The following is a 25,712-nucleotide window of genomic DNA, read 5'->3' as shown; positions in this document are numbered from 1 at the left end:
GGTGGCCCAGTTTTGTGCAACCCTCTCCGTGAATTCTCTGGTTTGTTGAGCGTGTTCCTGAATTCCCTGAATACATAGTCCCCGAACCCATGCGGGCTGCGAGATGCGCGATTGGAGACCCCTTTCTTCTGCTTGCCATCCACTACCTTGTTTGACTCGACGCAAGGACAGCCCAGCCCACTAAACGCTTGGCAGGGCCATTCCTCAGGTACCCGGTACCTATTTCAACTCACTGCATCCTTCAACGGTAAGGGCTGGTGACTACGGGATACACTACCTTAGTTTCCGTATAAAACAGGCGCGCCTCGGTGAAAGACCTGGTCAGCGGCCCGCCCAGGAAACACATTGATTGAGTCGAGAGCCGTGTCTGCGATTGCCGTCACGTTTGTTCACCCACCGCACTGCCGCGCCCACGGGCCATTCCCGCGGAATACTGTTTTGTTTAACCGTGCCAATTTCCGACTGGGTGGCTGGCACTGCACCTCAGACTTTCATGTTGTGTGTGCGACGGGCTGCGAGGGAAGAACGACTACTCCGTACCTTAGGCATGCTCGGTGTTGGTCTCGCGCTGGGAGAATACCAACTTTGGAAGGAGACGCCCAGTTGCCGCGCGTTTCTACCACCAATGTTACACATCGAGGACGAGTTCTCAATGTGATACTGTATTCCGTACACGACATCAAATTATACAAACCCCTCCAAGCCATTGACACATAGCATATGGACTTGGTCCTTTGCCTGTTTGAGCACCCATCTCCTCTATACCTAACGTACATCCTAAGCACCTAAAGGTTGTTCTCGGTTCCCGGTATACAACATCGCACCTAATGTACCGAATACTTGGAGGCCCAACACAGAAGAGGACCCTGGAATAAAAGTAGGACCACGGTTTCCATCCACTTGAAACTAGAAGGCTAGTTGACGTACGCAGTACGGAGTACGGGGCACGACCTACGGTTCAACCTGATATTTGCGGTTTATAGTGTAGGGTATAGAGAATCTTGTTATATACAGTACGTCCGTACTCTGTACAGTAAGTACCTTGTCATCCCTCCACAAACGCATTCCTGCCTTCCTTGGCTTACATAGTAAACTCGAAGTGCCCTCCATTCCACGCTCATCGATCGTCGTTGGCAGCGGGCACAGTGTGCATGCCAACCGAATCCCGCTCTTTGTTCCTCTTCATTGTTCTTCGTTTAACGGCAGGCCGTCGACAGAGGGGACCTAACCGCCTAGGAAGGCAGTGCAGGTCTAGAACAGGGGGGAGAAACAGCGCTAAGGAGGAGGCGAGAAATCGCTTGTCTCGGCCGGCCATCCAAGCGAACCGACTTGACGGAGGTAGGTGCCGGGGGAAGGCCAGAGGTAAGTGGGAAGGAACGGAGTGATGTTCTGGTGGATTGTTGATGGCCTGTTCATCAGCGCCCTAGGTTCCGGGCTTACGGAGCACCTACCCTAGGAAACTAATGCATAGTTAAGTTGCAGGCAGTCTTGATTTACCTACCGGTTTTGTCGCTATCCTTTCCGTGAGTTTCATCTATTCTGGGTGACGGAAAAAAAATATGTTTCACCCCAACAGTTACCAGGAGCACGCACAGCACCTGCATGCGGGCCCTCACAGGATTCACTGAACACGAATTCACAAACCAACGCCCGGGTCCTTGTTCCAGTGCAGCAAAAATGACCCGAGAGATCGGCTCGGCCACTCGACAGGTTGCCGAACAAGCAGCCCAACCCCCCAGTCCCCCGCCGCCGCAAGCGCCGCAGCGCAGGCGGGTTCCAAAGGCATTAAGCCGCGGCATTTAAAACGATCCTCTAACATCGATCGGCTGAAACGTCCATGTCAAGACCGCAGAAACGAGCGGATAGGCACGCATTCACGCAGAGCATCCGAAAGCAGTCCAGGGGGTGAGCCGAATGGTGAAGTTATTTCGCACACGCCATCGTGTCCATGTGTAGTGTATGATGAATGCGTTCCGGTCTATCTATCAATTTCCGAAGTTGAACCCTACCTAGGTCCAGACCCAGGAGGAACCCCTGCAATCCACCAAAGCCCGCTAAACCCCCCAACTGCAACGTCTCAAGGCTTGCACCGCCCCATGAAGCGCGGATACAAGCTGCATGTCCGGACAGTGTGCTGGTTGGCCATCCAAGCCAGGAAGCGCTCCAGGCCGAGGCCATATCCACCGTGTGGCGACGAGCCATACCTGAGGAGACACGTTAGTCAACGGATGCGGCACGGCAGACAGACACGTGGCTCGCTCAGTCCGTCCCGGACGGATGAAACCAAACAACGGTAGAGGGGAAACTCACTTCCTCTGGTCGGTGTACCAGTAGTAGGGTTCGTGGGAGATGCCGTTCTTCTTGTACGCCTCGATCAGCTCGTCGTAGTTGTCCATCCTCATGGAGCCGCCGACGATCTCGCCGACGCCGGGCACTACCCAGTGAGTCAGCATCACGATTTAATTCCTCAGTGTCTTTGAAGGTCGTATGGCCTTACTCAGCACGTCCACCGATTCGGTCACCCTCGGGTCCTGCGGGTCCTTCTTCATGTAGAACGCCTTGATCTCGACGGGGAAGTGCGTGAGCAGGATGGGCCGGTTGATGATGTCCGTCATGCGGCGCTCGGCCGCCTCGGCAATGTCGTCGCCGAACACGTGCGGCTTGCCCTCCTCGTTGAGGATGGGCGGGTCCTGCTTGTTGAGCCACTCGATGGCCTCCTCGTACTTCATGCGCAGGAAGGGCCGCGACGGCTTCTGGAAGTTGGGGTTGAGCGACTTCATGTACCCGCGCATCGTCTCCTCCGCCAGCACCTTGTCGACGACGCGCGAGATGATCTCCTCGAGGTGGTCGAGCAGGTCATTGAACTCGATGAAGTCGAGCTCGGCTTCCACGTGGGTATACTAGAGAAGAAGGAGAACGTCAGCACCTTGTCCCACACACTCTCAGCCCCTCTTCACCCCGCGTCCTGTTTCTTGTGTGCCCCTCTTCTGACCCAACAGATCACACAAATCGTACCTCGGACAGATGGCGCCTCGTCAGACTCTTCTCGGCACGGAAGGACTTCTCGATGCAGTAGACATTGCCCAGCGACTGCATGACCGTCTCCAGATACAGCTGGCTCGACTGGGTCAGGTACGCCTCCTCGCCGTAATAGTCGTACTTGAACAGGGTCGCGCCGCCCTCGACCTGGGTCTGCACCATGGCCGGGGGGGACACCTTGCGGAACTCCATCTCGCGGTAGGTGTCGATGAAGGCGAGCTCGACGAACTCGCGCAGCTTGAGCACCGACGACGCGTTCTCGCCGCGCAGCACCAGGTGGCGGTTGTCGAGCATCTGCGCGTCCCACGGGTCCTGCTCCTTGGACACCTTGTTGGTGATGGCGTCCAGGTCGCTCGGGGCCGCGCCCAGCACCTTGTAGTAGTCGACGTGGAGCTCGCGGTTGTCGGGCGCCTTGACGCCCTCGGGCACGGCGCGCATCTCGCCGTATACCACCAGCGCCGTCTCGAGCGCGAACATGAGGGCGTCGTAGTTCTTGGTCAGGTCGCCGGCCGGGAGGATGCACGACAGGTAGCCGTAGCCGTCCTTGAGCGTGATGAAGGTGGTCGTCTTCTGCACCCGCAGCTCGTGGATGCGCCCGTACACCTTGACGCGGGTGCCCTTCTTGGTCTTGCCGTCGCCCAGCTCGACCGACTTGTTGTTGATCTTGATGCGCACGGCCGGGGGGAGGGACGGGTCCTCCTTGAGAACGATCTTCTTGGCCTCCTCGAGGTTCTTGAGCCGCTGCTTGCGCTCCTCCTCCTCCTGCCTGGCCGAGGCCTGCTCCTTGGCCAGCTTCTTCTTGTAGGCGTCGACGCGGCCCAGGGCCTTCTTCATGGCGCTCTTGGCGGGCTCCTCCCACGCAGGGGCGGCGGCGGCGCCGCCGTCACTCCCCTCTTTGGGCGCGGCCGACCGGGTGAGATAAACCGGCGCCGGCTTGTCGAGGTGTTGCAACAATGCATAGTAGAGCGACTGATACGGCTTGGCCTCGGAGCCATCTGCAGAAGCGTCGTCCTTGCCCGACGTCGGGTCAATGTAGCATTTCAGGTCGGAGGCATCCTTGGTGCGGTCGGCGAGGTCTTGCGGCGCGGCCATTTTGTCTCTCGTCACTGGTGCGCCCGTCAATCGCTGCTTTTCGTGCGTGGAAGGAGGGGGGGCCCTCGTGCGAACAGCGTGACAAGGAGCGGGAGGGACGGATGGTGGGGTTAAGGGTCTGGGGAGGGAAAAGTTGGCGGGGTATTTGGAACCAGCGCTCTGGCGGTTTTTTTTTTTAGTGGAGCGCCCGAAACACCAAACCCGCAATGACTCACTTTCAACCCTCGAGGCTGTTTGAGATAAAAGATAGCAAAGGGGTTTGCAATCCCGGCCAGGGAATCGCGGCTCTGCCATCCCGCTTTAACGCCTGGACCGGGTATCTGGAACAAACCTGCGACGGTCGAACAGCTGAAAGATAAGTGTGTATTTCGTACTATGTATGTACATACATACATGTATGCTCTTCGTCCCGTATTCCTCGCTGCGGAACGTCGAGGATCTGGCGTTTGACTATCTCCAAAACACGTCGACATTCAGTTACCATGTGCTGGGCTGCTCAACATTGCTGGTGCAAACCCATGCGTGTCGCGATAAGCCATCGCCGCTTGCATGGGGGAAGCTGTTTCACACCTGGGTTTCATTTCGCACAGTCTGTAGTGCTGTCATCCGAAAGTTACGTTGCATGTGGTGAGGTCGTCGATCGCCCAGTCAGGGGGGGCCAGCAAGCTTATCATTTAGCTTCTTCCGCACTGAATAACCTGGACTCGCCATCACAGCCCGTCTCCGGACGGTTCATCCCAAGCCATGACTCATTCCACTCGTTCCTTCGATGACCCGAGTCAGTTGCGCCTCCTCCATTCTTATTAGCATGTCAGGTCGAGCAGTCAAAGCGAAGAGCAACTCGACCGTGTGCATCGAACAATGTCGGGTGTGAACCTTTCTCTCCCCGCTTCTTCCGTGTCTATCCTTACCTTTCCCCGCATCCATCCGTGGCCAGATCATTGTCTGCATCGTAGAACATGATTGACTTACAGTCTCAAGTCAAAAGGAACAGCTCTTGGTTGTTGTTCCCCTCCCCGCGTACGTACAGAATCAATGGAGTCCAAGCGGATCAATGTGGCGCCTGTCCGAGTCAATAGCTGCCGGTTGGCTCGAGGATGTGGAAGTGAAGGACCAGTGTACAAAACGAAAGCACTCAGGTTCCCCCAACCGTCTGCGCTGTGAAGTGCGCTCTCCAGTGTTGCCCAATAAGCCATATACAACCTATACCACTCCGTAATGCTGAACAATCAGGCCTAGGCGCAAGGAGCTCTAGTAAAATTGATGGCTCCATGCATAGAGGAGTGTTTTCGGTGCTCGAAGTGGCATCATCACCGAAGGCCCAACAAGGAAAGGAACCTTGATTTATTTGCACTCCAATCGCCGTACTGTCCTATCAAAACGGAAAGCTTCCTGCGTCGGCTGATGAACTTGCCCGCCCCATCGACAAGAGTGAGAGAACCAAATCAAAAAGAAAAAGTGGGCTGCCAGGATGGGGAGAAAAGAATACCCAGAAGCCGAATGAGCTGGGGTTGATGTTTTTTTCTTTTTCTCTAGAGGGAGGAACATTGAACATTGATCAATCCCAACCCAACCGCCCTTTTCACTGGTCAGTGAGCAATCTAGCCCTCGTGTCCAATGAATTGCTGCTGCTTCGCTGACGGGAACTGACAGATCTCGAAGAAACGTAGCACTTGGGGATTGCTCGGATTCTAACCGTACTCCTTTTCCTCCCATCCAGCGGGTATCGGGTGATTGTTGTCCAATTGCTGCGCGCTCGGCCTAGGCGACATCCAAGCCGCAAGGTTCGAAGGCTGGCAGAAGTGACCTGAGTATATAGCTGTCCGGGCCCTTCTATCCTAACGAGCCAATTCCCAGGCAAAGTAAAAAAAAAAAAAAAAAAAAAAAAAAAAAAAAAAAAAAGGATCCGGTTTGACAACTATTATACCACATGGTCGAAGCCAAGGTTAGAGAATCTGGCATCTGTGTTTGTTGCCCTTGCTATTCTTGGGCGGGGGAGGCTCCAACGCAGCAACAATGGCCTAGGAAGAAATGGTTGGTTAGTCTGCATTTGTTCTTCATCCATCGCTGTCACGCGAACCGTCCATGAGTGCCGATACCCACCTCATCAAAGACATCTTTGAGTTTGTACTGCGTGAGCGCGCTGCACTCAACGTACTTGACTGCGCCCAGCTCCCTTGCCATCCGCTCACCGTCCTCCTTCCTTACCGGGGCCATCTTCTGCTTGGCCAGCTTCTGCACCACCTGTGGGTCATCCCGCAGATCCACCTGGGTGCCGACAATGAGGCACGGCACGCCGGGGCAGTGGTGGTGTACCTCGGGGAACCACTTCTCGCGGACGTTTTCGAACGAAGCAGGAGACGTGACGCTGAAGCAGACGAGGAAGACGTCGGTCTGGGGGTACGAGAGCGGGCGTAGGCGGTCGTAATCCTCCTGTCCGGCGGTATCGAACAATCCCAACGTGTAGGGCTCGTCACCGATCCTAGACGCGACTGTTTAGCCATGCATCGCACGAGTCTAGATGCGGCATGGTGCCCGGGGCGCGGCATACATGACCGTGACAGCATAGTTGTCGAATACCGTGGGGACGTATTCCGAAGGAAATTTGTTTGTCGTGTAACTGATGAGGAGACATGTCTTGCCGACCGCACCGTCACCGACGACCACGCACCTAGAGATTATTGCGGTTACTCGGTCAGCGACAGGCTCGAATCACCATCTCGGAGCAGCTGATGATTCGCGGCAATCGGGGCGACAGGAGCACATCTCATTCGAACGGTATCTCCCGCGTAACACGGATGCGAGATGGCATCCTTGGACGAGGTCCCGAACAAACGTCATGGCTCGCTCTTGGGCCGCTTCAACTGCCGTGTAAGGGGTTGGAACGGACGTACTTGATGGTTCCGAGTACCATTTTCGGGACTGGGGGCTCCCGTGCAGGAGCAGGATTCTTTAAATGAGTACTTTGGCTCGTCTACCGCCTCAAGCGAAGCCTTGCATCCAACCTCGTCTTCCCCTCAGCGCACTCTGCAGACCGCTGGCGATTTCAAAGGTCCGCAGAGCGGAGTGGAGTCCAGAGGCGAGGAAGGGATGGGGAAGCGGGAAGCGGGAAACAGGAAGTAGGAAGCAGAGGTTCGGCGGTTTCAGCGTTGGGCAAGCAGCGGGAGCCGACGATGTCGAATGGAAGCGGTGGGCTGTTTCGAGTCGAGGGGACGGCGTGTTTCTGCAACAGACAAGGGAGCGCCGGGGTCGATTCAGACAAATAGAGCAAGAATGGATCGTCAAGAGCAGGCAGGGAGCAGCTGGACAACAATTGATTTTTTTTGGGGGGGAGGGGGGAAGGAGATTCGGTCCGGGTTGCGAATTAAAGGGAGCTGGTGGTTTTGTTGCGACCGTGCAAGCCGCGGCCTCGTAAGATTAACGGGGGGAGCTTGGAGAGAAACTAGGTGCTGAGGAAGAATGTCCAGGCGAGCGGTCAGTGGCTCTGGCTGGGGTCCTGCGCGCTGGGGCCAAGCAGGCTTCCCAGATTCGGTTGGGCCTTCCACTCGATGCTCGTCACAATTGACCCGGACTGGTGATAACGATGATGTTGGATCCCAGCAGCCAGGTGGCAGACAGCCGGGAAGGGTTCGGCTGCGCTAGCCGGTTTGAGCTAACATCGAGTCCCGGCCGTGACCTCAACTGCAAGACGAGGCCGAGTTGAAACGGGCGTGCAAGTTTCGGCAATGGAGAAAGACGCCATAAAACGCATAAACTTTAACACCACACTCGTGTAGAGTTTCATGCAAGCAGTGTGTTTCCTTTTCGGCCCATGGTCCGGGCGGGCTTCCTGGCGCACTGATAGAGGGTGAGCGGCCCACGGCTGCAGCTGGCAAGGTGCATTGGTTGGCTTCTGGAAGACGCAAGACTGGTCAAATGCGGTGCGACAGCTGCGGCGCCCTATCATGGCACGATCCACAGTCGACCAAGGTAGTGTAGGCCACGTCCGTTTCCGCCTCGATACAACACCAGCGGCACAAATGCCGTACAAGCAAGTAAAGCTCTGTGAGTACGGCAATGCTCTATAGTGTAGGCGCGTATGTATACTTGCGAGTACTCAAAATACATGCGGTGAATACATGCACCGCATGTATGCATACGGCTCGGGGTCGGCCAAATTGCGCCAGTTGGTGCTAATTCTACGGTATGGCTTATCCGATTGAATGGGACAAAAGGGCGAAAACGCTTGCCTACCGGCGGCTGGAAGTCCGATTGCAAGACGAAAGGTCTGGGTTCTGTCTCTCTCTTTCTCTCCCCGTAGAAATTCCCGCTCGGTCGCATTGCAGCGACAGCAAGGTCTTGCATGAGGAACGCGGGGCGCCTGTGCTCCAATCTCCAAGGGCTTGCGACAAACAGGGAAAGGATGGGCCAGCGAAACCTCCTCTTTTTGTGGTGAACACTACTAGTAGCGAATCGATGGAGCACGAAGCGACCCAGGCAGAGAAACGGATAGCAAGCGCCCACTGTGGAAAGGTTTCGGCTTGGCAAGGGTCCTCTGAGCCAAGCCCGCGCAAGTGGGGCATCGCCGCGAAAGCTATCGAAGCTTTCGTTTTGTTGGCGTTTGCTCCTCATCTCTCATGCTCTTGCCCGGCGGTCAAGGGATTGATGGCTTCCGGGGCCAATATCCGGCTGATTGCTGTCCGTGGGTCTGGGATATCTGGCAGTGGTTGTTGTTCGGCACCCCGCGCATGGTCTATCTTTCGGGGCTTTTTCGAATGAGGTCCGATTACTTTCCTGGATTGTGCCGTAGACGTCTGCCCGTCTTGCTTGATGCTGTGTTGGTAGCATCACGGATTTCAGAGGTGGCAGGGGTACTACACTGGGTAATGTTGTACTCCGTACCCTGGTTCAGGTGTGCTTAGCACTCATGTGTACGTCCGTACTCCGTACTGTACTGTACGAATTCCAATATGGTATGCAGTACTCCGTATACGGACGTACATACAGCATAGTCATGCGGAGTTAGAGGTCGGAGAATACTGGGGTATCACCACGCGACTCCGATATTTGAAAATGGGTCTTCTGCAGGATAACTGACCAATCACCATGGGCCGACAACCCAACCTGCAATCAATCTCTCAACCGGCAACTACCGATCATGTAACTATGTACAGTACATACAGTACTCCGTACGTACACTACGAAAACACAGTAGCTCAGTCTCAACCAGAAACATCGAAACACCTTCAACTACTCCATATACTATACCGGATTCATCTCCACTGAAAAAAGAAGGAAGGAAAAAAGAAAGAAAAAAAGAAAAACACTCAATACTTGTTCTGAACATTATGGCTTCCAACACCGACTCTCACCCAGAACCAGCCCCGCCATCCACCGAACCAGACACAGGACGGGGAGCAAAGGAACAAGCACAAGAGCCGGCACAGACACAGACACAGACACGGGCACAGGCAGGGCCGGAACTGGTGACGGAGGCCGAGTCCCAGAGGATCGACGCCCTCCTGGCGCGCTACCTCGCCCTGCTGGACGAGTACGCCGCCCTGAGGACGCGCCTCGGCGACCTGCAGGCGGCCGTCTTCCGCGACCTGGCGCGCGCCAACTTCGCCGCCGAGCGCGGCGTGCGCTACTACGGCCGCGACTACTACGACGAGCGCATGCAGGCCGTGCGGCGGGTGCGGGTGCGGATGCCGGTGCCGGTGCCGGTGCCGGTGCCGGCGCAGACCCAAGCGCGGGCGCGGGCGCGGGGCAGCAGCGGCGGCGGTGCGGGAGGAGGGGAAGAAGGGAGTTCTGGAGATGTTGATCTTGAGGAGGACAACAGAGCCGTGACGAACGGGCGTGCGGACGGGGCCGAGAAGGCGGAGGCGGCTGCGACGGCGGGGCTCGGAGGGGAAGAAGAGGGGGCGAGGGCGGTGAACGGTGCGAGCGGTGGAGAGGGCGAGGGTGGGAGGGAAGAAGAAGGAGGGGAAAAGGGCGGTGGATGGACCGGGCCGGTGTTTAGTGTCGAGGTGTACCCACCGCCAGGGGGTGAGCCAGAGGATTCGGAGAGCGCGGTTAAACGACCGGGGCAAGAAGAAGAATCCGGACCAGATGGGAAGGGCGCATCTGGCTTGGTGGGAAAGGAAGCAGGCAAAGGCGAAGCTGACGGTGACGGGGACGGTGACGGTGATGGAGAGGGAGACAAATATGAGAAGCGTTGGGGGGGAGGTGGCTCTACCATTACCGCAACTACTACCGCCACTACTACCGCCACTACTGCCACTACTGCCACTACTACGCCGGAGGAGGGCGACGAGGGGACGAAGAAAAAGCCCAAACCGAAACCTGCCGACCCCCTCCGCTGGTTTGGCATCCTCACCCCTCTGCCCCTCCGGCAAGCCCAGAGCCACTCTATCAAGGCAGTGGAGGAGATCATCCCCCGGCTGGCGACGCTCAGTGCTGAGATGGCGGGAGTGGAGTTGGAAGTGAGACGGGCGAGGAAGAGGCGGGCCAAGGCGGAGAAGGCGGAGGAGAAGAGGCTCGCGGAGCTGGGTGATATGATGGCAAAGGTCAATGTCGGCGCGTCAATGACTTGATCCAATGGCCGTCGAGAGTGTTTACGAGAAAGGAACATCATTCAATCGGTACGAGAGCGGCCCATCGAATCTCCAAGTGGACGGTTGACTGAGTGACGATTGACCGTGAAATGTCCCGTTACCGCGTCATCTGGTTTCTTCAATTATTATTCTGCTTCACCCGGTATAGTATCACGGTATCATTGAGGTAAAGAACCAATCAACGCGCTGTCCGCTGAGCTATCATTTTCCAACCTGTCCAAAAGGACGAGGTAGCCAAGGTCTGCCCATTTTTACCATGTATCAAACGCCCTTCCCTTTTATACCGACTCCTGGCTAATGATGATGATTGACGATACTAGCGGCACGTCCTCGGAATATGCTCCAGACCGGCTCGCTTATTTAATAGCCCGCCCACTCAGGTTCCCCTGTCGGCAGAGCCGGCTGGTCCCTATTCATGCGACACTGCTCTTTCCAATTCTTTGGGGTGAACTTGTCGACAACGGATTTAAACGCGGCCTATTGCACTGGTCAGCTATTGCCTCTTATAATCACCTCCAATCAGCGGCTTTTCTTTTCTTTTCTTTTCTTTTCTTTTTCTTTTTTTTTTTTACTTTCTTTCTTTCCACACTTACCAAGGTGCAGAATGACTCGTCTCCCGCGAGATGATTCCCGGGCAGCTTGCAGGCCGGGACTGTGACGGGCTCGTCATTGTAACGTATCCGAACATAGTAACCGTTCAGCTTCTCCCTCTCGGCGGCCGTCAGCTCCGTCATCGGCCTACGCCCGATGCTAGCCGGCGCGGGCGGCGACCCGAGGATCGACGCCCACCAGTTGCCCTTGGCCGGCTCGCTGGGCGGGGCTGATGCGGCCTTGGACTCCCTGAACAGCTCGATTGCGATGTGGCTCGTGAATGGCGGCCAGCGGTCCGTGTTGTACGCGCCCAGGCTCGCCAGAACGCCCGCGAGCGTCGTGTCGTGGCACCCGCTCAGGCCGAAGCGGATGCGGCCGCCGCCCGGCCGCGGCTGTTGCTCGACGGTCCCGACCATGCGGCCGACAATGTCGGCCATCAGGCCGCCGATTCCCAGCATGCGATACTCCCTCGACTCCTTGTATCCGGCGAACCACTCGTCCACGCCGATCTTCTCCATGATTGCCCGCGCCTTCTCGTCGTAGAACTCGTCGGGCAGCCTCGTCTCGGGTCCGTGGGCGAGCGTGGCGTTGACCGTGTCCATAATGCCCGACAGGCGGGGTCGCGAGTCCACGGCGACCTTGGAGCCCGGGGGCATCCACTTGCCGTAGATCTTTTGGAGATACTCCATGTCGGGCGTGTTGTTCCACCTGTCAGCAGCGCGCTGCGCGAACGCCCGCGACAGGGCGGCGAACCGGCGACAGTTGCCGTCGTTGGGGTAGAGCGTCTCGTCCCCCGGCACGCGGGTGAGGATGGTGGGGGTGGGGAACTTGCCGTCCGGGCCGGGCTCGCGGGCGGACGGCGGGTACAGGGCCGAGAAGGTCTGTTGGAGAGACTCGAGCGCGCGGGGGACCGGGGTGGAGCGCAGGTAGAGGAAGTCGGCAGAGCTAATGGTGGGCGGTAGGAAGGCGAGGCGGTCGACATAGTGTTTGCGCAGACGGAGGCCGAGGTTGTACGTGCTCTGGCGGCCTAGATCGGTCAGGCTGCCCATGTCGCAGATGTCATCGCGCTCGGCGTTGGGGCCACGGGCGAGGACGGGTCCGTCGTCGTCCCCGAAGGTCTCGAGCCGGCGTTTCCATTCCAAGGTGTCGAAAGCGTGGTTGCCGGTGGTGGCGTTGGAAGCGGCGAGGACAACGGAGCGCATCTGGCGCGCACTGGCGCAGTAGGGCCACCAGGGCTTCAGGCCGGCGTTCTGGAAGCGAGCCGAGACGGGAGTGCGCTCGCCGTGCCGCATCAGGATCTGCACCAATTGCAGCTCCAGGCCCTCCGGGTAGAGCTTCCGGAGCTCCTCATCAGTGTAAGGCGGACGCGGAACTAGGCTCGTCATTGTGTTTGTGGCCTCGCTAATGATTACTCGGGAGGAAGGTTTGGGCTCAGAACCCGGGCTTAGCGCACAGGATTCCGTACTGCTAAGTGCCTAGGCAGGTAATTCTTTTATGCCTAAAGCAACACACCTACCTTATGTAGTAGGAAGGTAGGTACGGGTATGGGTCGCAACTTCGGGCGTGGGCGTACAACCTGTAGTGTACAGTACAATGCAGTGTAATAATCTATGGTAAGAAGTCGCGAAACAATGGAGAAGGCAGTCTCGGGGGATGGTGCCTGACGCCGAGTTCTGAGTGACGTAGGAGGACCCGGGACACCTCGCCCCGCTGCCCGAGCCCGGACGTAGCGGTGAGGCCCCACGGCAAGCACCTCGAGACCCCTGTCAAGTCAACACAGCAGGTACGGACTACGGAGTACGGATTACAGGTGGGGCACGCGCTTGCCGTTTCCGCCGTAGTGTACCGTAGGCGCAAAGTTTCGACGCGATTGCTGAATTGACGAACTCGGAACGAATTTTGAGATTGACGACCGTAACTTCGATCCGAAACGGGAACTGACAGGGCACGGCACCACAACACCTGTGCTGCAATCGCCCCTGCCAGCTCAACGGCTTCCGCGTCCCGTTACCCATCTTCATCCACGTGGTGCGGGATGGCGTTGTAGGAGTGCAATATTCCCCATAACCCGATTTCTGGGACTTTGCTCCGACGAGACCGCGACCACGATCCCGACCACGACCACGACCACGATCGCGACCACGACTGCGACCATGGCCACGACTACGACCACGGCCGTGCGCGAACTGGGCGCCGTAGGCAATGTCTGCCTCCGATGCCAGCTCAGGCAGCTCGTTACGTCCCGTGCCCGAATGCGCCGCGGCATCTCGAGTCTCAGCAGCGCCGCCGTCGTCGAGGATGGCCATGCCGACATGCAACCGCAAAAGGAGGACGGGACTCCCCCGGTCTCCCCGGTCCCTTCTGCCCCCCTGCATCCCATCGGTTCCCGCCGCTCCTCCTCGGTCGCCATGTTTCAGAGCATCGTCCAGAACCAAACTCAAATGCCTGCTACGCCCGGAGTCTCGGCTGGCGGAACGGCGAGCATCGAGCTCGTCAAGGACGTAGCCCGGATTCAGACAATGATGGAGCGAGAGGGCGCCACGCTCGCCCAAGCATACGCATATTTTGAGGAGGTCGTGCATCCTCAGTTAACCAAGGAGGGCTCGGGCGTCCCGCAGATTGTCAAGAACCAGATTGCCGCCGTTCTCCTGAATAGGCTTGCCCTGGAGAAGCCACGAGACTTCGAGTCAAACGAGCTGCCGAGCGTCACCCGCATCACCGAGATCATGATTGAGCTCGACGTCCTGAGGCCCTCCGCCTGGGCTACTCTTGTGCTCTGGCTGGTTCAGCACATATACCGACAAGACACGGTCCCCGATGCGTACGCCTCTCTTAAGGACTACGAGACTGCCATGGCGCGGCGAGACGCTCTCCTACGTGACCTGCTTGGGGCTTGGCGGGCGTTCTGCGCGCAGAGTGTTGCCGTGAAGGAAGGTTCGCCGGACAATGCCTCCGAAGAGGAAGAGGGCAAGCCAAAGTCGGAGCGTGCGGGAACACAACCCCAGCAACGGACCACGCTTCAGAAGGCATTTGGATCCATGTTTCCCCAGTACCTTGTCCCGTCGCTGCTGCGACCGACCTTCGCGGCGTTTGCAACGTACAAGCTGCTCACAGACACGTTCAATCCTGCCCGCGCCACCAGCGGGGACGCCGCTCCCTTTCTGCAGATGATGAAGAGATTGATATTCCGGACGCGGCCGCCCCGCCTGGAGGACTTCAAGCCCATATTCGACACCTTCCCAGATCTGCCCCGATTTGTGTGGCCCAAAAAAAGGGGAAAGGACGAGGTCAAGGCGTTTCTCAGGCCCATTTCCGGACAGACCTTTAGCCAACGGAAGAATAGTATCCATCGGCAGCTGGGAAACGCCGTCAAAAGCAGGGACCTTGAGATGGTCAAGAAGGCCTGGCTGGAGCTCTGGGGCGATGCTCCCGTCCCCGATGCCGCCCGCATCAGCGAACTGGTGCAGTGGCCCGACCTGTTCGACTACTTCATCCTGGCCTACACCATGATGCGGCGGCCCCAGCAGGCCATCGAGGTCTGGAACAGCATGGAGCGCATCGGCATCAAGGCCACCACCAAGACCTGGACAGCCATGCTCAACGGCTGCGCCAAGGCCAACAACGCCCGCGGCATCAAGACCGTCTGGGACAAGCTGCTGGCCTCGGGGCTGCGGCTGGACGCGGCCATCTGGACGGCTCGCATCCACGGCCTCTTCGCCTGCCGCGAGCCCCAGGCCGGCCTCCGCGCCCTCGACGAGATGGCCAAGTACTGGGACGCGCGGGACGATCCCCGCTACGCCGCCGTCGCCGTCAAGCCCGCCGTCGAGGCCGTCAACGCCGCCGTCTCGGGCCTCCTGCGCCTCAACCGCGAAGCCGATGCCACCAGGGTGCTCGCCTGGGCCTCCAAGCGGGGTATCAACCCGGACATCTACACCTTCAACATCCTGCTCCGCCCGCTCGTCCGCCGCGGCGACATGAAGGGCATCGACGAGGTCTTCGCCACCATGCGCGACGCCAACGTACACGCCGACGTCGCCACATTCACCGTCCTCCTCGAGAGCACCCTCAGCAACATCGCCGACCTCCCGCCCGCGCAGGTCATCTCCCTCGTCGAGCGCATCCTGGCCGCCATGAAGTCCTCCGGCGTCGAGATCAACATGCAGACCTACGCCAAGATCCTCTACCTCCTCCTCCGCGAGGGCGACCGCGCCGAGGAGCCCGTCAAGGCCGTGCTCGCCCACATCTGGCGCCGCGGCCTCGAGCTGACCTCGCACATCTACACCATGCTGGCCGAGCACTACTTCTCGCGCGACCCGCCCGACGCGGCCGCCGTGACGGCCCTCATCGAGAACCGCCGGCTGCACGACAACAAGGGCATCGACCCCGTCTTCTGGGACCGCGTCATCAAGGGGTACTGCCAGGCCGGCGAGGTGCGCCGCGCCCTCGACATCTTCGACCGCCATTTCGTCGGCGAGGGCACCATTACCTTCGGCACCCTGTACGACCTGCTGCGGCCGCTGGTCGAGGCCGGCGACATGGAGGCGGCGATGCGCGTTGTCGAGGCCGCGCGCAAGATCGGCAAGGCCGAGGAGGCCGCCGGTCACCACGGCGGCAGCGAGGGCAAGAGGTTCTGGCGCCACCGGTTCTGGCACCTGGCTTACGAGCACGGCTTGATGGGCGGCCCGCTGGTCGAGAGGTTTCGAAAGGCGAACGTGTAACTTTGTGAGCGGTGATGTACTACTAGATTTGGCTGTACTTGTATAATCCACCAAGAATCTTGATTCTGTGTATATTACACTCACATCGCAGGGTCCTATATAACATGTTGGTGCACATTACAATGAAACACAAAACAAGGCGAATGGACGAAATTGAGGACGGGAATTGGGCGATGAGCCGCTTTTCCCACAGAAATCGCCTTTGAGTGAATTGTATTCCGCACTCCGTACCTTTATCCAGGGTGCAGCGGCCTCGGTCTCACTCATGGAATATGTGAAGAACGAAAGGGGGCTAATAAGTAAACAAAACAAGCCCAGCTAGCTCAGTGCCACTTAACGCTCGTCATCATGGACTCCGTTTTCCCAGGCCCCCCACGCGGACTGTCGAGGCGCCAGGTCCGAAAGACAAAGACAGCCTGGGACGAGGCGGACGAGACGAACGCGAGGGTGCGGCACAGTCGCGATCGCGCCGTTTCAGGTTTCTGTTTAGTCCAAGTATAGTCTGTAGTGTTAGTGCAGTTCCCGTGGCTGTGTTCGTGCCTCCTCGTCCAGATCCATCTGCACCCCGACTCCACTTTGATGCTAATGTACGGACATACACTTCGCTAAAAGGGTTTCGGGAAGTTCTCTTTCCCACTCTTGGCAAGAGATAAGGTAGTAGTAGTAAACATGGTTCGGGGCTGGATAGATCATCTGATGTCAGAAGAAGAAGATGGGACGGTGGGGTTTAGCAGGAAAACAAGGTAAGAAGAAGAAGAAGAGAAAAAGGAAAAGAGATGGTGCGACGAGTCATGACAAGGGGCATTTTTCTCTTCTTCTAAAATGGGCAGCAACTTTCGAGGCGATTTTGGGGGTCGGATGATGACGATGATGATGACATTCCTAGAGAGACTCCTTCTCGGGAGGTTCGAGCTAGACGGGGCATTGTGAATGTCCTCGGGAAGAGGTTTGGGTACGCGCATTGTTGCTCGAGAAAACGATGGCGGTAGGGCAGTGCATCAACATAGAGAACAAGAAGGGTGGAGGAAGCAGAAAGAAAGGGGAAAAAAAAAAAAAAAGATACTGGCGATTCGGGCAAAGACGGCCATCGGGGCGTCAAGAGTTCGATTCGAGCAGGCTCTATCACCGGACACAGAGTGTCCGGAGATCCAGCGCATTGAACATCCCCTCATCCTTTCTTCTCTCTTGTTGTTTTCCAACCACCCGATTGCGGGGCAATCATCACCGAAGCAACCATCACATTCACCCATGACACTCATCCCTCTTCATTCTCATTAGTTATCCTCCACCGTTGTCACCCCTTTCCCACCAGGTCATCTTGGCCAGAGCCGAGCCAGTTTTCCCAATCCAAAATACATGATCCTCCCTCCTCCCACATGGTCCCCAAAGCAAGTCAGCTCCGGCCCATTCCTTCCCCACTAATATAAGCCACCAGAGTATAACATATGATACAATCAAAAGGGCCAAGGTATCTATCCAAATCCGCGCCCTAGGCCCCTCGCTCAATGTATGCAATAACCCAAAAACGCCTAACCCAGCAAGGCCAGTGGGAATCTAATTTTTTAAGCAGTCCTGTATCCCGCTTGCGTGAACTCCAAGAACATAGAGAAGCCAGATCCAGGGTGAATAGAAACCCAGAAAAAAAATAAAAAGATGAAAAGGATGGAACTGGAAACTAGGGTTGGTCAAAACCGCCCAATAGTCTCCACCATCCAGCCCAACTCGGTGACTAGATCCTCCAGCCCGGCATCCGGGATTGGGCTCGTAAGCAGCAAGGGGCCAGATACCGCGTCGGCAGCAGTAGACGATGCCAACCGTTCGTCGTTCGAGGAGACGGGTGGAATGTTGGTGGTGGTGGTGGTGGCATCGCCGGTGCCGGTGCCGGTGCCGGTGCTGCCGGTACCACCGACCGCCGCGACCAGCTTGCCCGCATCCGTGCCCGCAGTGCGCGGGAGCGAGTACGTCGACAGGGTGGCGGCGATGTTTCGCGCGACAAGGGGGCTCTTGGGATGACCAACAGCGCCAGCAGTGGAGGAGGCGAGGGCGCCGTCGCGGCCTTTCTCGGCCATGTCCATGTCCATGTCCACGTCGAGGTCCTCCTCCTCCTCCTCCTCCTCCTCCGCTTCGGAGAGGCAGAAGCCGGGCGGGGAGCCGGAGTCGGGGGAGTCCGGGAAGGGCTGGCAGGCCAAGGCCGAGAGAGGGAACTCGCCGGGGTGGGGCACGTAGGCTCGGGCGGTCGAGATGGTCGGCAGGAGCGGTGGCTGGCGTGTTGGCGCGGATGGAACGGCCGTGTGCGAGTTCTGGGCTCCGGGCGGCACAGCCTCCTCCTTTTTCTTGTTCAGGGTTGAGATGGTGGACCCCGCAGGGGAGAGAGACCGCGGCGGGGGAGGTGATAGGCCGGTGAACGGCATGGTTTCCGAGACGGCCGAAGTGGCAAAGTTGTCGTCGTCCTCGTTCTCTTCGGCAATGTCCTCCGGGATATCGATCGCCGGCCGGCTGTTGTCCTCGTGTTCGGCCTCCGCGGGAGCGGCGTCGTCCACCAGAAATCTGCGCAGCGACTCGGGTGACATGTCCCTTGACCGGTTCCCCTCCGACCTGAGGCTCCTCTCGTCTTCGGCCTGCGGAGCCTGAGTGATGACATCCCTAAGCGAGCATGAGCTCGGCTTGCGGCTGAAGAGCTTCCGAGCTGTCGAGAAGTGCCAGCGCGAGCTTGGTGAAGGTGACCTGGACGGGCGTTTTTGGTGCTGCTGCATCCAGAGGGGCGCAGACCCCAGCCGGCGGACCGGCTCCGGAGGCGTCGGCGCTGGCCGCGGGGTTACGAACTTGCTCGTCGGGTCCATCGTCTTGAAGTCGGCCTCGTTCAGCGAGGTCATGGACGCGCTCCGCTTCCGGCCTGATTGTTCGACGGGGATGTAGAGCGTGTTGACGGTCTGGCCAGGAAGATATGGGCAGGTATTTGTTGATGGCTGCGATGGGTCATGTGTCTCGCAGGCTCCATCCAGTTCATACTGTGTGTCTCAGTCAGCGATGAATTTGGTTCGTTTCGTTTGTGTTGTGGGAGTGAACGAGCGAGACTGCGAGACTCACGTAATAATAGTATGTGTGGCCCATCTTGAGCCCTCCGTTCCGCTTTGGGACGCTGCCGGCGTCACCTTCGCAAGTGATGTCCTTGAAGGCATAGCAACCTTTCCATTGGCCGCGGTCTCGTCGGCTGTCGCGTTCCATTGTATAGCCTCTAGTGAAGTTGTCCCAGGATCCAATCAAGTTGACAGTTTTAACCGAAGGGGGTGTTCGCCTGAAATGCGTTAGTGTCTCGGAACGAGGGAGCAATGAGACATAACAGTGCCATCGAGATACGAAAGGGGCTCCGATGAGAGCAACCTCTCGACAGTTCGAGCAGCCGACTCAAAATGTTCAAGATTCCAGGGAAACGGCATATGACCGCGAGGAAAACATACAATTAATTTTTACACGCGAGCAAGAGAGTGACAGTTGACTGGTGTATGCTTGCTTTTGAGCGAGAGAAAGAGTGACCGAATACAATAGCCAGAAAACAAGAAACAGATTTGGAGACAACGAACGCAGAACCCAGATTGAGCAACGAACGTGCGGCCGGGGGAACCAAGAGAAGGGATGAGAGAGAGAGAGGGAGAGGGAGGGAGATAGAGAAAGAAGCGAGATCAAGCTTTCTAAAAGGAACTCACAGCATGAAGGTATAAAGAGTCGTGTTGGGATCCATGCCGAACGGTTTACCTGGGCTCGGCGCGCCTCAGCGGACCAGTTCCTGGAAGGCGCAGCAACTTTGTCTTATAATAAAGTGGGACGGCCGGCGTGTCGCTGCCTTGAGCGAACTGCAAAACGGCGGCAGTACCCGAACGCGAATCTGATGGAGGGAAGGAACAAGGGCAGCGTCCAACGTGGCAGCCCTTTTTTTCCGGCTGAAACTGCGGCGTCTCGGCCAATGGGAATGTCAACAAGGCACTCGGAAGCGCCGTGGTGTAGCGCCCTCACAGAGACGGCTCGCCCAATTGAGTGGTCAGCGCTTAAGCCACGCAAGCGACCGGCAGCAGAGGTCGCAGAGGTAGAGCGTTTCGAATTGGTGGCGCCCCCCCTGGCCCCCCCCCAAGACCCAGCCAGGGTGCGGTAGTGTACACTATAGGTTGGTTGCGGCGTCGTCGACGAAGGCAGGAAAGGAATTCACCCAACTCAGTGCTGTGCCGCGATTGATGGGGGTCGACTTGTCCAGAGACGTGGTGGGACGGGGTGGGTTTGGCGCAACTTTTCAAAGAAATCTCGAAACCTACACTAACCATCGCCAGAGTTGCGTGGTGGGCACTGATGGCGGCCCCCCCCCGCGGATTGTCATGACGAGCATTATTTCCTTCCCCCTCGGTTGAACCAGGGCTCTCCACGCCCAGCAGGGTTCGGGGGCCGCCAAGCGATACAAACACTAGCGCACCACTAGCGTCCATGACGTGCCGCATTGTATGTACCCCGTACGGAGGTACATACGTACAATACATACATGCACTAATTACTTCCGTAATAGTCATCCTTATTGAGTGTACGGGGCTGCAAGGGCCCGAAGGCGTGCATTGTTGGCCCCCTGTCGCCACAATCGAGCGGCATGACGGATATCGACCGGGCTGACTGGAGGATCGGTGGCTGGGGACTGGGCCGCCGTCATGCCTCGCTCATCTCACCCAGGGCCCGGGGACGGGGGTGCCCCTGGCAACCACTTGCAACCACTTACAACCATGCGGGCCGGGCGCGGGCGATCGAGGAGATGGTGCAGTCGATCAATCGGGCGGCTGCATCCAACCCGAGGTCCTATTCTCCTCAGGCCTCAGGACCTCGTCCTGCCAGCGGCTGTGCCGCGCAAGTGCGCAGCAAAAGTGTTCATACCTACGAATCCGTACCTGCAGCATGTACTCCGTACTGTTCAATCCTGCGAATCGGCATGACCGCACGCGGCTGGCGCTGCAGGCACGGCCACCCACCATGTTCCTTTTCTGTGTTTGTTTGTTTGCGTGTGTGTGTGTATGTGTGTGGGCTCGCGTGCAGGACGACGATTGGCTTTGCGAATGGCTTTCCAGAAAGGAGAGCTAGACAGGGCTATTGCGCGCTGGCGCATCAATGTCTCGAAGTGGTTGCAAGCAGTAACCTCAGCTGGATGAACCTCGAGGGAACTACCACCAATTAGTGAGCAATGCACTTCGTACTGTACGGAGTATGGGATTGGTTACATAGTAGTTTAATTATCCACGTGTTTTCCGAATATTCGTTCGAAGTTCAGCTGTCAAATCTCGACCGGCAAGTGTATGGCTGCTTCCTTCTTCCTATCGCAATTGCCCGTCCAGGGCTGAGAAATAGCTGAGGGGGGCTTCTTGTCTCCGAAACAGAGATGGGGTGATCGCATTCTCGACATGATGACATGGTGGAGCGGTTTCGAGAATGAGAGATGGCGGCTCCATCTTCCAGGGGCACAAAGGCGAGATTCCAGATGATCGCGGGACGATGAGTGAGCGAGACTGAGAGACCGGTTCCTGAAACAAAGGACCCACTCTGCGAGCCGCTCACCTCCGGCAATCCTGATTGGCCAATTGCAAGATTCGAGGTCTCAAAGGCTTTGTGCTGCGTACTGCGTGTAAACTTGGGGTTGGAACAATCATGGAATCCTGCCTTGTTTCTTGCAATGCGACAGGTTAGGGTTCCTGGACCACGCTGTCCGACTATGCTATGACGAGCCAAAACATGCAGGCGCTCAAACAGTCGCACAGTACGGATCACCAGATGCGGATTGCATTTTTGTGTTAAATCTTGCACCTTCTTCTCGTCATGTCAGCTGTCGTTTTCTGTCCCAATCAGCGCCTGCCGTAAGGCTAGTGTAGTGTAGTAGTATGGCCGCCCCCTCCCCCCCCTTTTTTTTTCGCTGAAATGGTCTCACCCATGCGAAGCTGATTGCGAATGTGTCTGTCTTGCCGGCTTCATCTTGCCGCTTTGGGAATTTCAGCTTGCTGAGAATGATACAACTAATGGGTGGGCTTACTCAGAAACTCGCTGATGGCCGCATCCGGAATGACCTCGTCTTTGGCTCATGCAAAGTCGCCGCAATGGAGCGCTGGGCTGCGAGGATGCGGCCTGCTTTCAGCTCGAGTCAAGGAACGATCACAATTTCATCCCGGACTTTTCGCCCGGGTTGTCCATCTTCACCCTCTTTCCGATATATTAGCGGCGCACGGCCGATAAAGCTTTTTGCTTCTTGCGGGCTGCGGCCGCAATTGTTGGGCGAGCATTCGTTTCCATCCGTGATATACCTTGATTACCTACCTAGGCGGGCTACACTCCCTAACTAGGCATTTACCTATCTTGTAAGCAATTGCTATCTAGGGATAGAAAAATGATGGCTGCTTATTCTGTAATTTCTGTGTACGGAACAACCTCATAGCGAATTGTCTCGCTCCTCTTTATCGAGCTCTGTCATCCCAACGTAGCGTTCAAATACTCGTTCGAGAAGCCCACGCCCTTCCCCCAAAATCGAGAAGAGGGAAAGAAAGATGGCGGCTGAGCTGTAACACCTTTGGTGTCTGTCTTTGGGGTCAGCGCTTCCCACTGACTCCGCCAAATTCCAATCTTTTCAGGGTACATGTCCCGTTATGATGCCATAATTAACCAATCAACTTGCCGCCGCCGCTGCTCTAGTTTTTGCTGCTGCTCTCTTTGACAGCATACGCGGTCTTGGTTGGTCGTTTCGGGGCCGCGTTTGATTTCGAGCCTAGCGGCGACGGCTCGGATGGCACTGGCAGCTGAACCACATTCCTCATTTCCGTTACCGGCCTGTGGCAGAGGTGAGCTCGCAAGTTGTGTTCAAAGATGGCGAGCATGTTTTGGTTGTACTGGTTTCGCGTGGGGTTAGCATCTGACGGAGATATTACTTGACGGATATTACTTGATTCAATTCTTTTGGGGTTTTCTCCCTTGTTTCTTGTTTAACAAACAAAAGAAAGAAGAAAAGCATCGCTTAATTACCTTGCTGTGGAAAGCGGATACGTGGGGGGTGATGACGAGATTCGGCACGTCCCAGAGGGGACTCGCCGCATCCAGGGGCTCCTGGTCGGCCACGTCGATGGCCGCCCCGGCCAGGTGCCCGCTCCGGAGGCGCTCGGCCAGGGCGCGCTCGTCCAGCAGGGGCCCGCGCGCGACGTTGAGCACGACGGCGCCCAGGGGCAGCGCCGCCAGCTCGGCCCCGCCGATCAGCCCGCGCGTCTCCGGCGTGAGCGGGGCGGCCAGGACGAGGACGTCCTGGTCGCGGAGGAACTCACGCAGGCCGTCCTTTTCGTCGTCGTCGTCGCCGCCACCACCTCTTGCTTCGGGCTTTCCATCTCCCCCTCGTTGGAGGAGAGGAAGGACCGTCACCTCGCCCAGCCGCGAGTAGCCACAGGGGGAGGATGATGACGACGACGACAGGGGCGGGCCGGTCGTGTTGACGGCGGTGACCTTCCTGGCGCCCAGGGCGAGGAAGCGCTCGGCGACGTGCCGGCCGATGGAGCCGAAGCCGACGATGCCGACCGACAGCTGGCTGATGGTCCGGAAGCCCGTCAGCGCCCGAGGCGCCCACTCGCGCCCGGCCTGGTTCCGGAGCGCGGCGCCCATGCGGCGGGTCAGGAACATGGTGTTCATCAGCACCCACTCGGCGACGGCCTCGGAGCCGGAGCCCGTGCTCGAGGTCACGCGGAGGCCGCGATGGTGGTGGGTGTTGTACGGGTGCGCCGCGAGCAGGTCGAGCCCCGAGGAGCCGAGGTGGACCCATTCGAGCCGCGGGAGGCTGTACCCGGGCGGCGGCAGCTCAGCCGCCGAGAGGTAGACGGTGGTCTTGTCGAGCACGTACTTGGGGATCCGTGGCCACTCGTCTGTGTAGTAGGAGTGGATCTCGAGCCCCGGGAACTCTGCCTTCAAGTGGTCCAGCTCATCGCCGAGGAGACCCAGGAAGCCGGAGCGCCTCCGGGTGGTCAAGATGACCGGGTACGACGGCTCCCAAAGCCTTGCCGGCGTGACGTTGGGCGGGAGCGGGGCCCGGCCGGACTTCCACTCGTCGACGTGTCGGCGCCAGTGGGCGGCGAGCTCGGTGATGTCGGCCTCCCACTGGGGTTGCCGGCCGGGACACACCGGGCAGCGGATCGGCCTGGTCCGCCAGTCGTGCCTGTAGGCGTCGGCATCCACCTCGATCCGCCCGGTCCGTTCGATCTCCTCGATGACCCTGTCCAAGGCGACGAACATGTTGGAGAAGTTGACCTTCCAGTGCCGGGCATGGAACATCTTGTCGGTGCTGAGGGAGCAGTCGTGCACGTGGCAGTGGAGGGGGAAGAGGCTGGGTATCGTGTGGAAGCCGACCCGAAACATCGGGATCCTCCCGGGATCGACCCGCATCATGCGCTCGATCTCCCTGTGCGCTTGGTCGCGGAATCGATACAGCAGCGGAAGGTGTTTGGTCTTCAAGCAGGCCATCTCTTTGATTGACGTGTCTCGCGGCATGAGGATGACGTGGTCGGGTGACTGCATCAAACGGCGTTGATCCTCGAGTGTCAGTGAAGCCGGATTTGAGAAGGCGAAGAAGAAAAGAAGTGTAGGCGAGCAGGTTAGGTAATACCTTTGCGTTCGCATCGTCGAGCACAACCATCTCCCGATCGAAATACCGCACGTTAGTGTACTTCTCCGGGTGGTGGCATATGTCATAGAGGGGAGACGCTTCTTGGTTGCCGGCGTATTCCCTCGAGTCTCGAGGGTCTACTCGGACTGCGGTTTCCGTCAAGGTCGGGTCGTAAGGTCGGACCATTGCGTAATCGCGTCTGGGGCTGCGATTTCGAACACCATGAATGTGGTCTGGGAAATATAGAGGCTCCAAGTACGAGCAAGCAATAATTATATGTAAATGTACATGCCCAGGTTGGAGGCCATGTCTAGAATGATGTGCTGTAGCTTAATTAACAAAAACCCGAGTGGACTAATTAGGCAGGGTTTGCTTCGTCGGCCAGAAACCTCGTCGCGGCCCTCCCCCCATTTTTCAAATCCCAGGCCAGAATCAAAGATGACATTGCGCCGCCATGGCCTCGACCCGCCTGCCATACCACCGAATGTGTTGGTTCGACGAGAACTAGCCGTGGTTCAAATCTTTGAAGAGTCGGACGTCGGATAGGACGACCGAACCTGTTACAGCATTTGGCTGTCTGTGGGTCAGATCCGACTGACCCACCAACAGGGATAACGAGCCAGGGTGTTGACATGTATTTAGATAGCATCTCTAAGTGCCTCTGGCACTTAGAACAATCAACGCTTTTATCACCTACTTCTGCAGACCGTAACAGTTGGTCTAGGAGTGCCGCCCACGGCGCGAATACCGCTGTGGTGTCGTACCTTTGTAGCCTCTCTGAGCTGTACTGATTGCAGCCACCGAGCTGTAGCAGAACCGGTCCGGTCGCAGGATGAAAGGCCAATACGCCGACTTCCGACTCGGAATTGATTTAATAAGCAGAGAAGGTCCAGGAATACCTGCTGTTCTTATTAAGACCACGGGGCCGAGGTCTCGGCCCCGTCAGCGTGCGACACGAAGGATTCGTCTGTACGGCCGCGTAGTAATAATTATTGCAACCGTACATGCGGCCCTCCTCAAAGTTCAACCTCA

General features: G+C 57.7%; 7 protein-coding genes across 7 annotated transcripts; 2 read left to right on the top strand and 5 right to left on the bottom strand.

Moving 5' to 3' along the window:
* Window positions 1-1,841: 1,841 nt before the first annotated feature.
* On the bottom strand, window positions 1,842-4,296 carry MYCTH_2303804 (uncharacterized protein). Its single transcript, XM_003662737.1, has 4 exons — window positions 3,016-4,296; window positions 2,498-2,900; window positions 2,311-2,434; window positions 1,842-2,204 (listed from the first exon to the last, which is right to left on the bottom strand). Exons 1-4 carry the CDS (start codon window positions 4,129-4,131, stop codon window positions 2,078-2,080), a joined length of 1,770 nt encoding a protein of 589 aa, XP_003662785.1. The 5' UTR covers window positions 4,132-4,296; the 3' UTR covers window positions 1,842-2,077.
* Window positions 4,297-6,035: 1,739 nt separating this feature from the next.
* MYCTH_2303801 (uncharacterized protein) lies at window positions 6,036-7,178 on the bottom strand. The gene is made up of 4 exons (XM_003662736.1): window positions 7,026-7,178; window positions 6,683-6,802; window positions 6,235-6,613; window positions 6,036-6,152 (listed from the first exon to the last, which is right to left on the bottom strand). Exons 1-4 carry the CDS (start codon window positions 7,043-7,045, stop codon window positions 6,078-6,080), a joined length of 594 nt encoding a protein of 197 aa, XP_003662784.1. The 5' UTR covers window positions 7,046-7,178; the 3' UTR covers window positions 6,036-6,077.
* Window positions 7,179-9,458: 2,280 nt separating this feature from the next.
* MYCTH_2109950 (uncharacterized protein) lies at window positions 9,459-10,703 on the top strand (the record flags this gene model as incomplete). Its single annotated transcript, XM_003662735.1, has 1 exon — window positions 9,459-10,703. One exon carries the CDS (start codon window positions 9,459-9,461, stop codon window positions 10,701-10,703), a length of 1,245 nt encoding a protein of 414 aa, XP_003662783.1.
* Window positions 10,704-10,914: 211 nt separating this feature from the next.
* MYCTH_2303799 (uncharacterized protein) lies at window positions 10,915-13,034 on the bottom strand. The gene is made up of 3 exons (XM_003662734.1): window positions 12,832-13,034; window positions 11,318-12,716; window positions 10,915-11,201 (listed from the first exon to the last, which is right to left on the bottom strand). The coding sequence occupies exons 2-3, from the start codon at window positions 12,698-12,700 to the stop codon at window positions 11,085-11,087; spliced, it is 1,500 nt and encodes a 499-aa protein (XP_003662782.1). The 5' UTR covers window positions 12,701-12,716; window positions 12,832-13,034; the 3' UTR covers window positions 10,915-11,084.
* Window positions 13,035-13,205: 171 nt separating this feature from the next.
* MYCTH_2303798 (uncharacterized protein) lies at window positions 13,206-16,225 on the top strand. Its single transcript, XM_003662733.1, has one exon. The coding sequence runs from the start codon at window positions 13,469-13,471 to the stop codon at window positions 16,031-16,033; it is 2,565 nt and encodes an 854-aa protein (XP_003662781.1). The 5' UTR covers window positions 13,206-13,468; the 3' UTR covers window positions 16,034-16,225.
* An 896-nt stretch (window positions 16,226-17,121) lies between these two features.
* On the bottom strand, window positions 17,122-19,792 carry MYCTH_2079474 (uncharacterized protein). The gene is made up of 3 exons (XM_003662732.1): window positions 19,738-19,792; window positions 19,121-19,328; window positions 17,122-19,041 (listed from the first exon to the last, which is right to left on the bottom strand). Exons 1-3 carry the CDS (start codon window positions 19,770-19,772, stop codon window positions 17,719-17,721), a joined length of 1,566 nt encoding a protein of 521 aa, XP_003662780.1. The 5' UTR covers window positions 19,773-19,792; the 3' UTR covers window positions 17,122-17,718.
* Window positions 19,793-22,560: 2,768 nt separating this feature from the next.
* On the bottom strand, window positions 22,561-25,000 carry MYCTH_2303791 (uncharacterized protein). Its single transcript, XM_003662731.1, has 3 exons — window positions 24,681-25,000; window positions 23,063-24,586; window positions 22,561-22,929 (listed from the first exon to the last, which is right to left on the bottom strand). The coding sequence occupies exons 1-3, from the start codon at window positions 24,864-24,866 to the stop codon at window positions 22,732-22,734; spliced, it is 1,908 nt and encodes a 635-aa protein (XP_003662779.1). The 5' UTR covers window positions 24,867-25,000; the 3' UTR covers window positions 22,561-22,731.
* Window positions 25,001-25,712: the final 712 nt, after the last annotated feature.

This window comes from Thermothelomyces thermophilus, chromosome 3, assembly GCF_000226095.1.
Source record: "Thermothelomyces thermophilus ATCC 42464 chromosome 3, complete sequence".
In the NCBI taxonomy this organism is placed as follows: domain Eukaryota; kingdom Fungi; phylum Ascomycota; class Sordariomycetes; order Sordariales; family Chaetomiaceae; genus Thermothelomyces; species Thermothelomyces thermophilus.
Note: the sequence above shows the minus strand (reverse complement) of the source record. Positions and strands in the feature narration are given on the sequence as shown.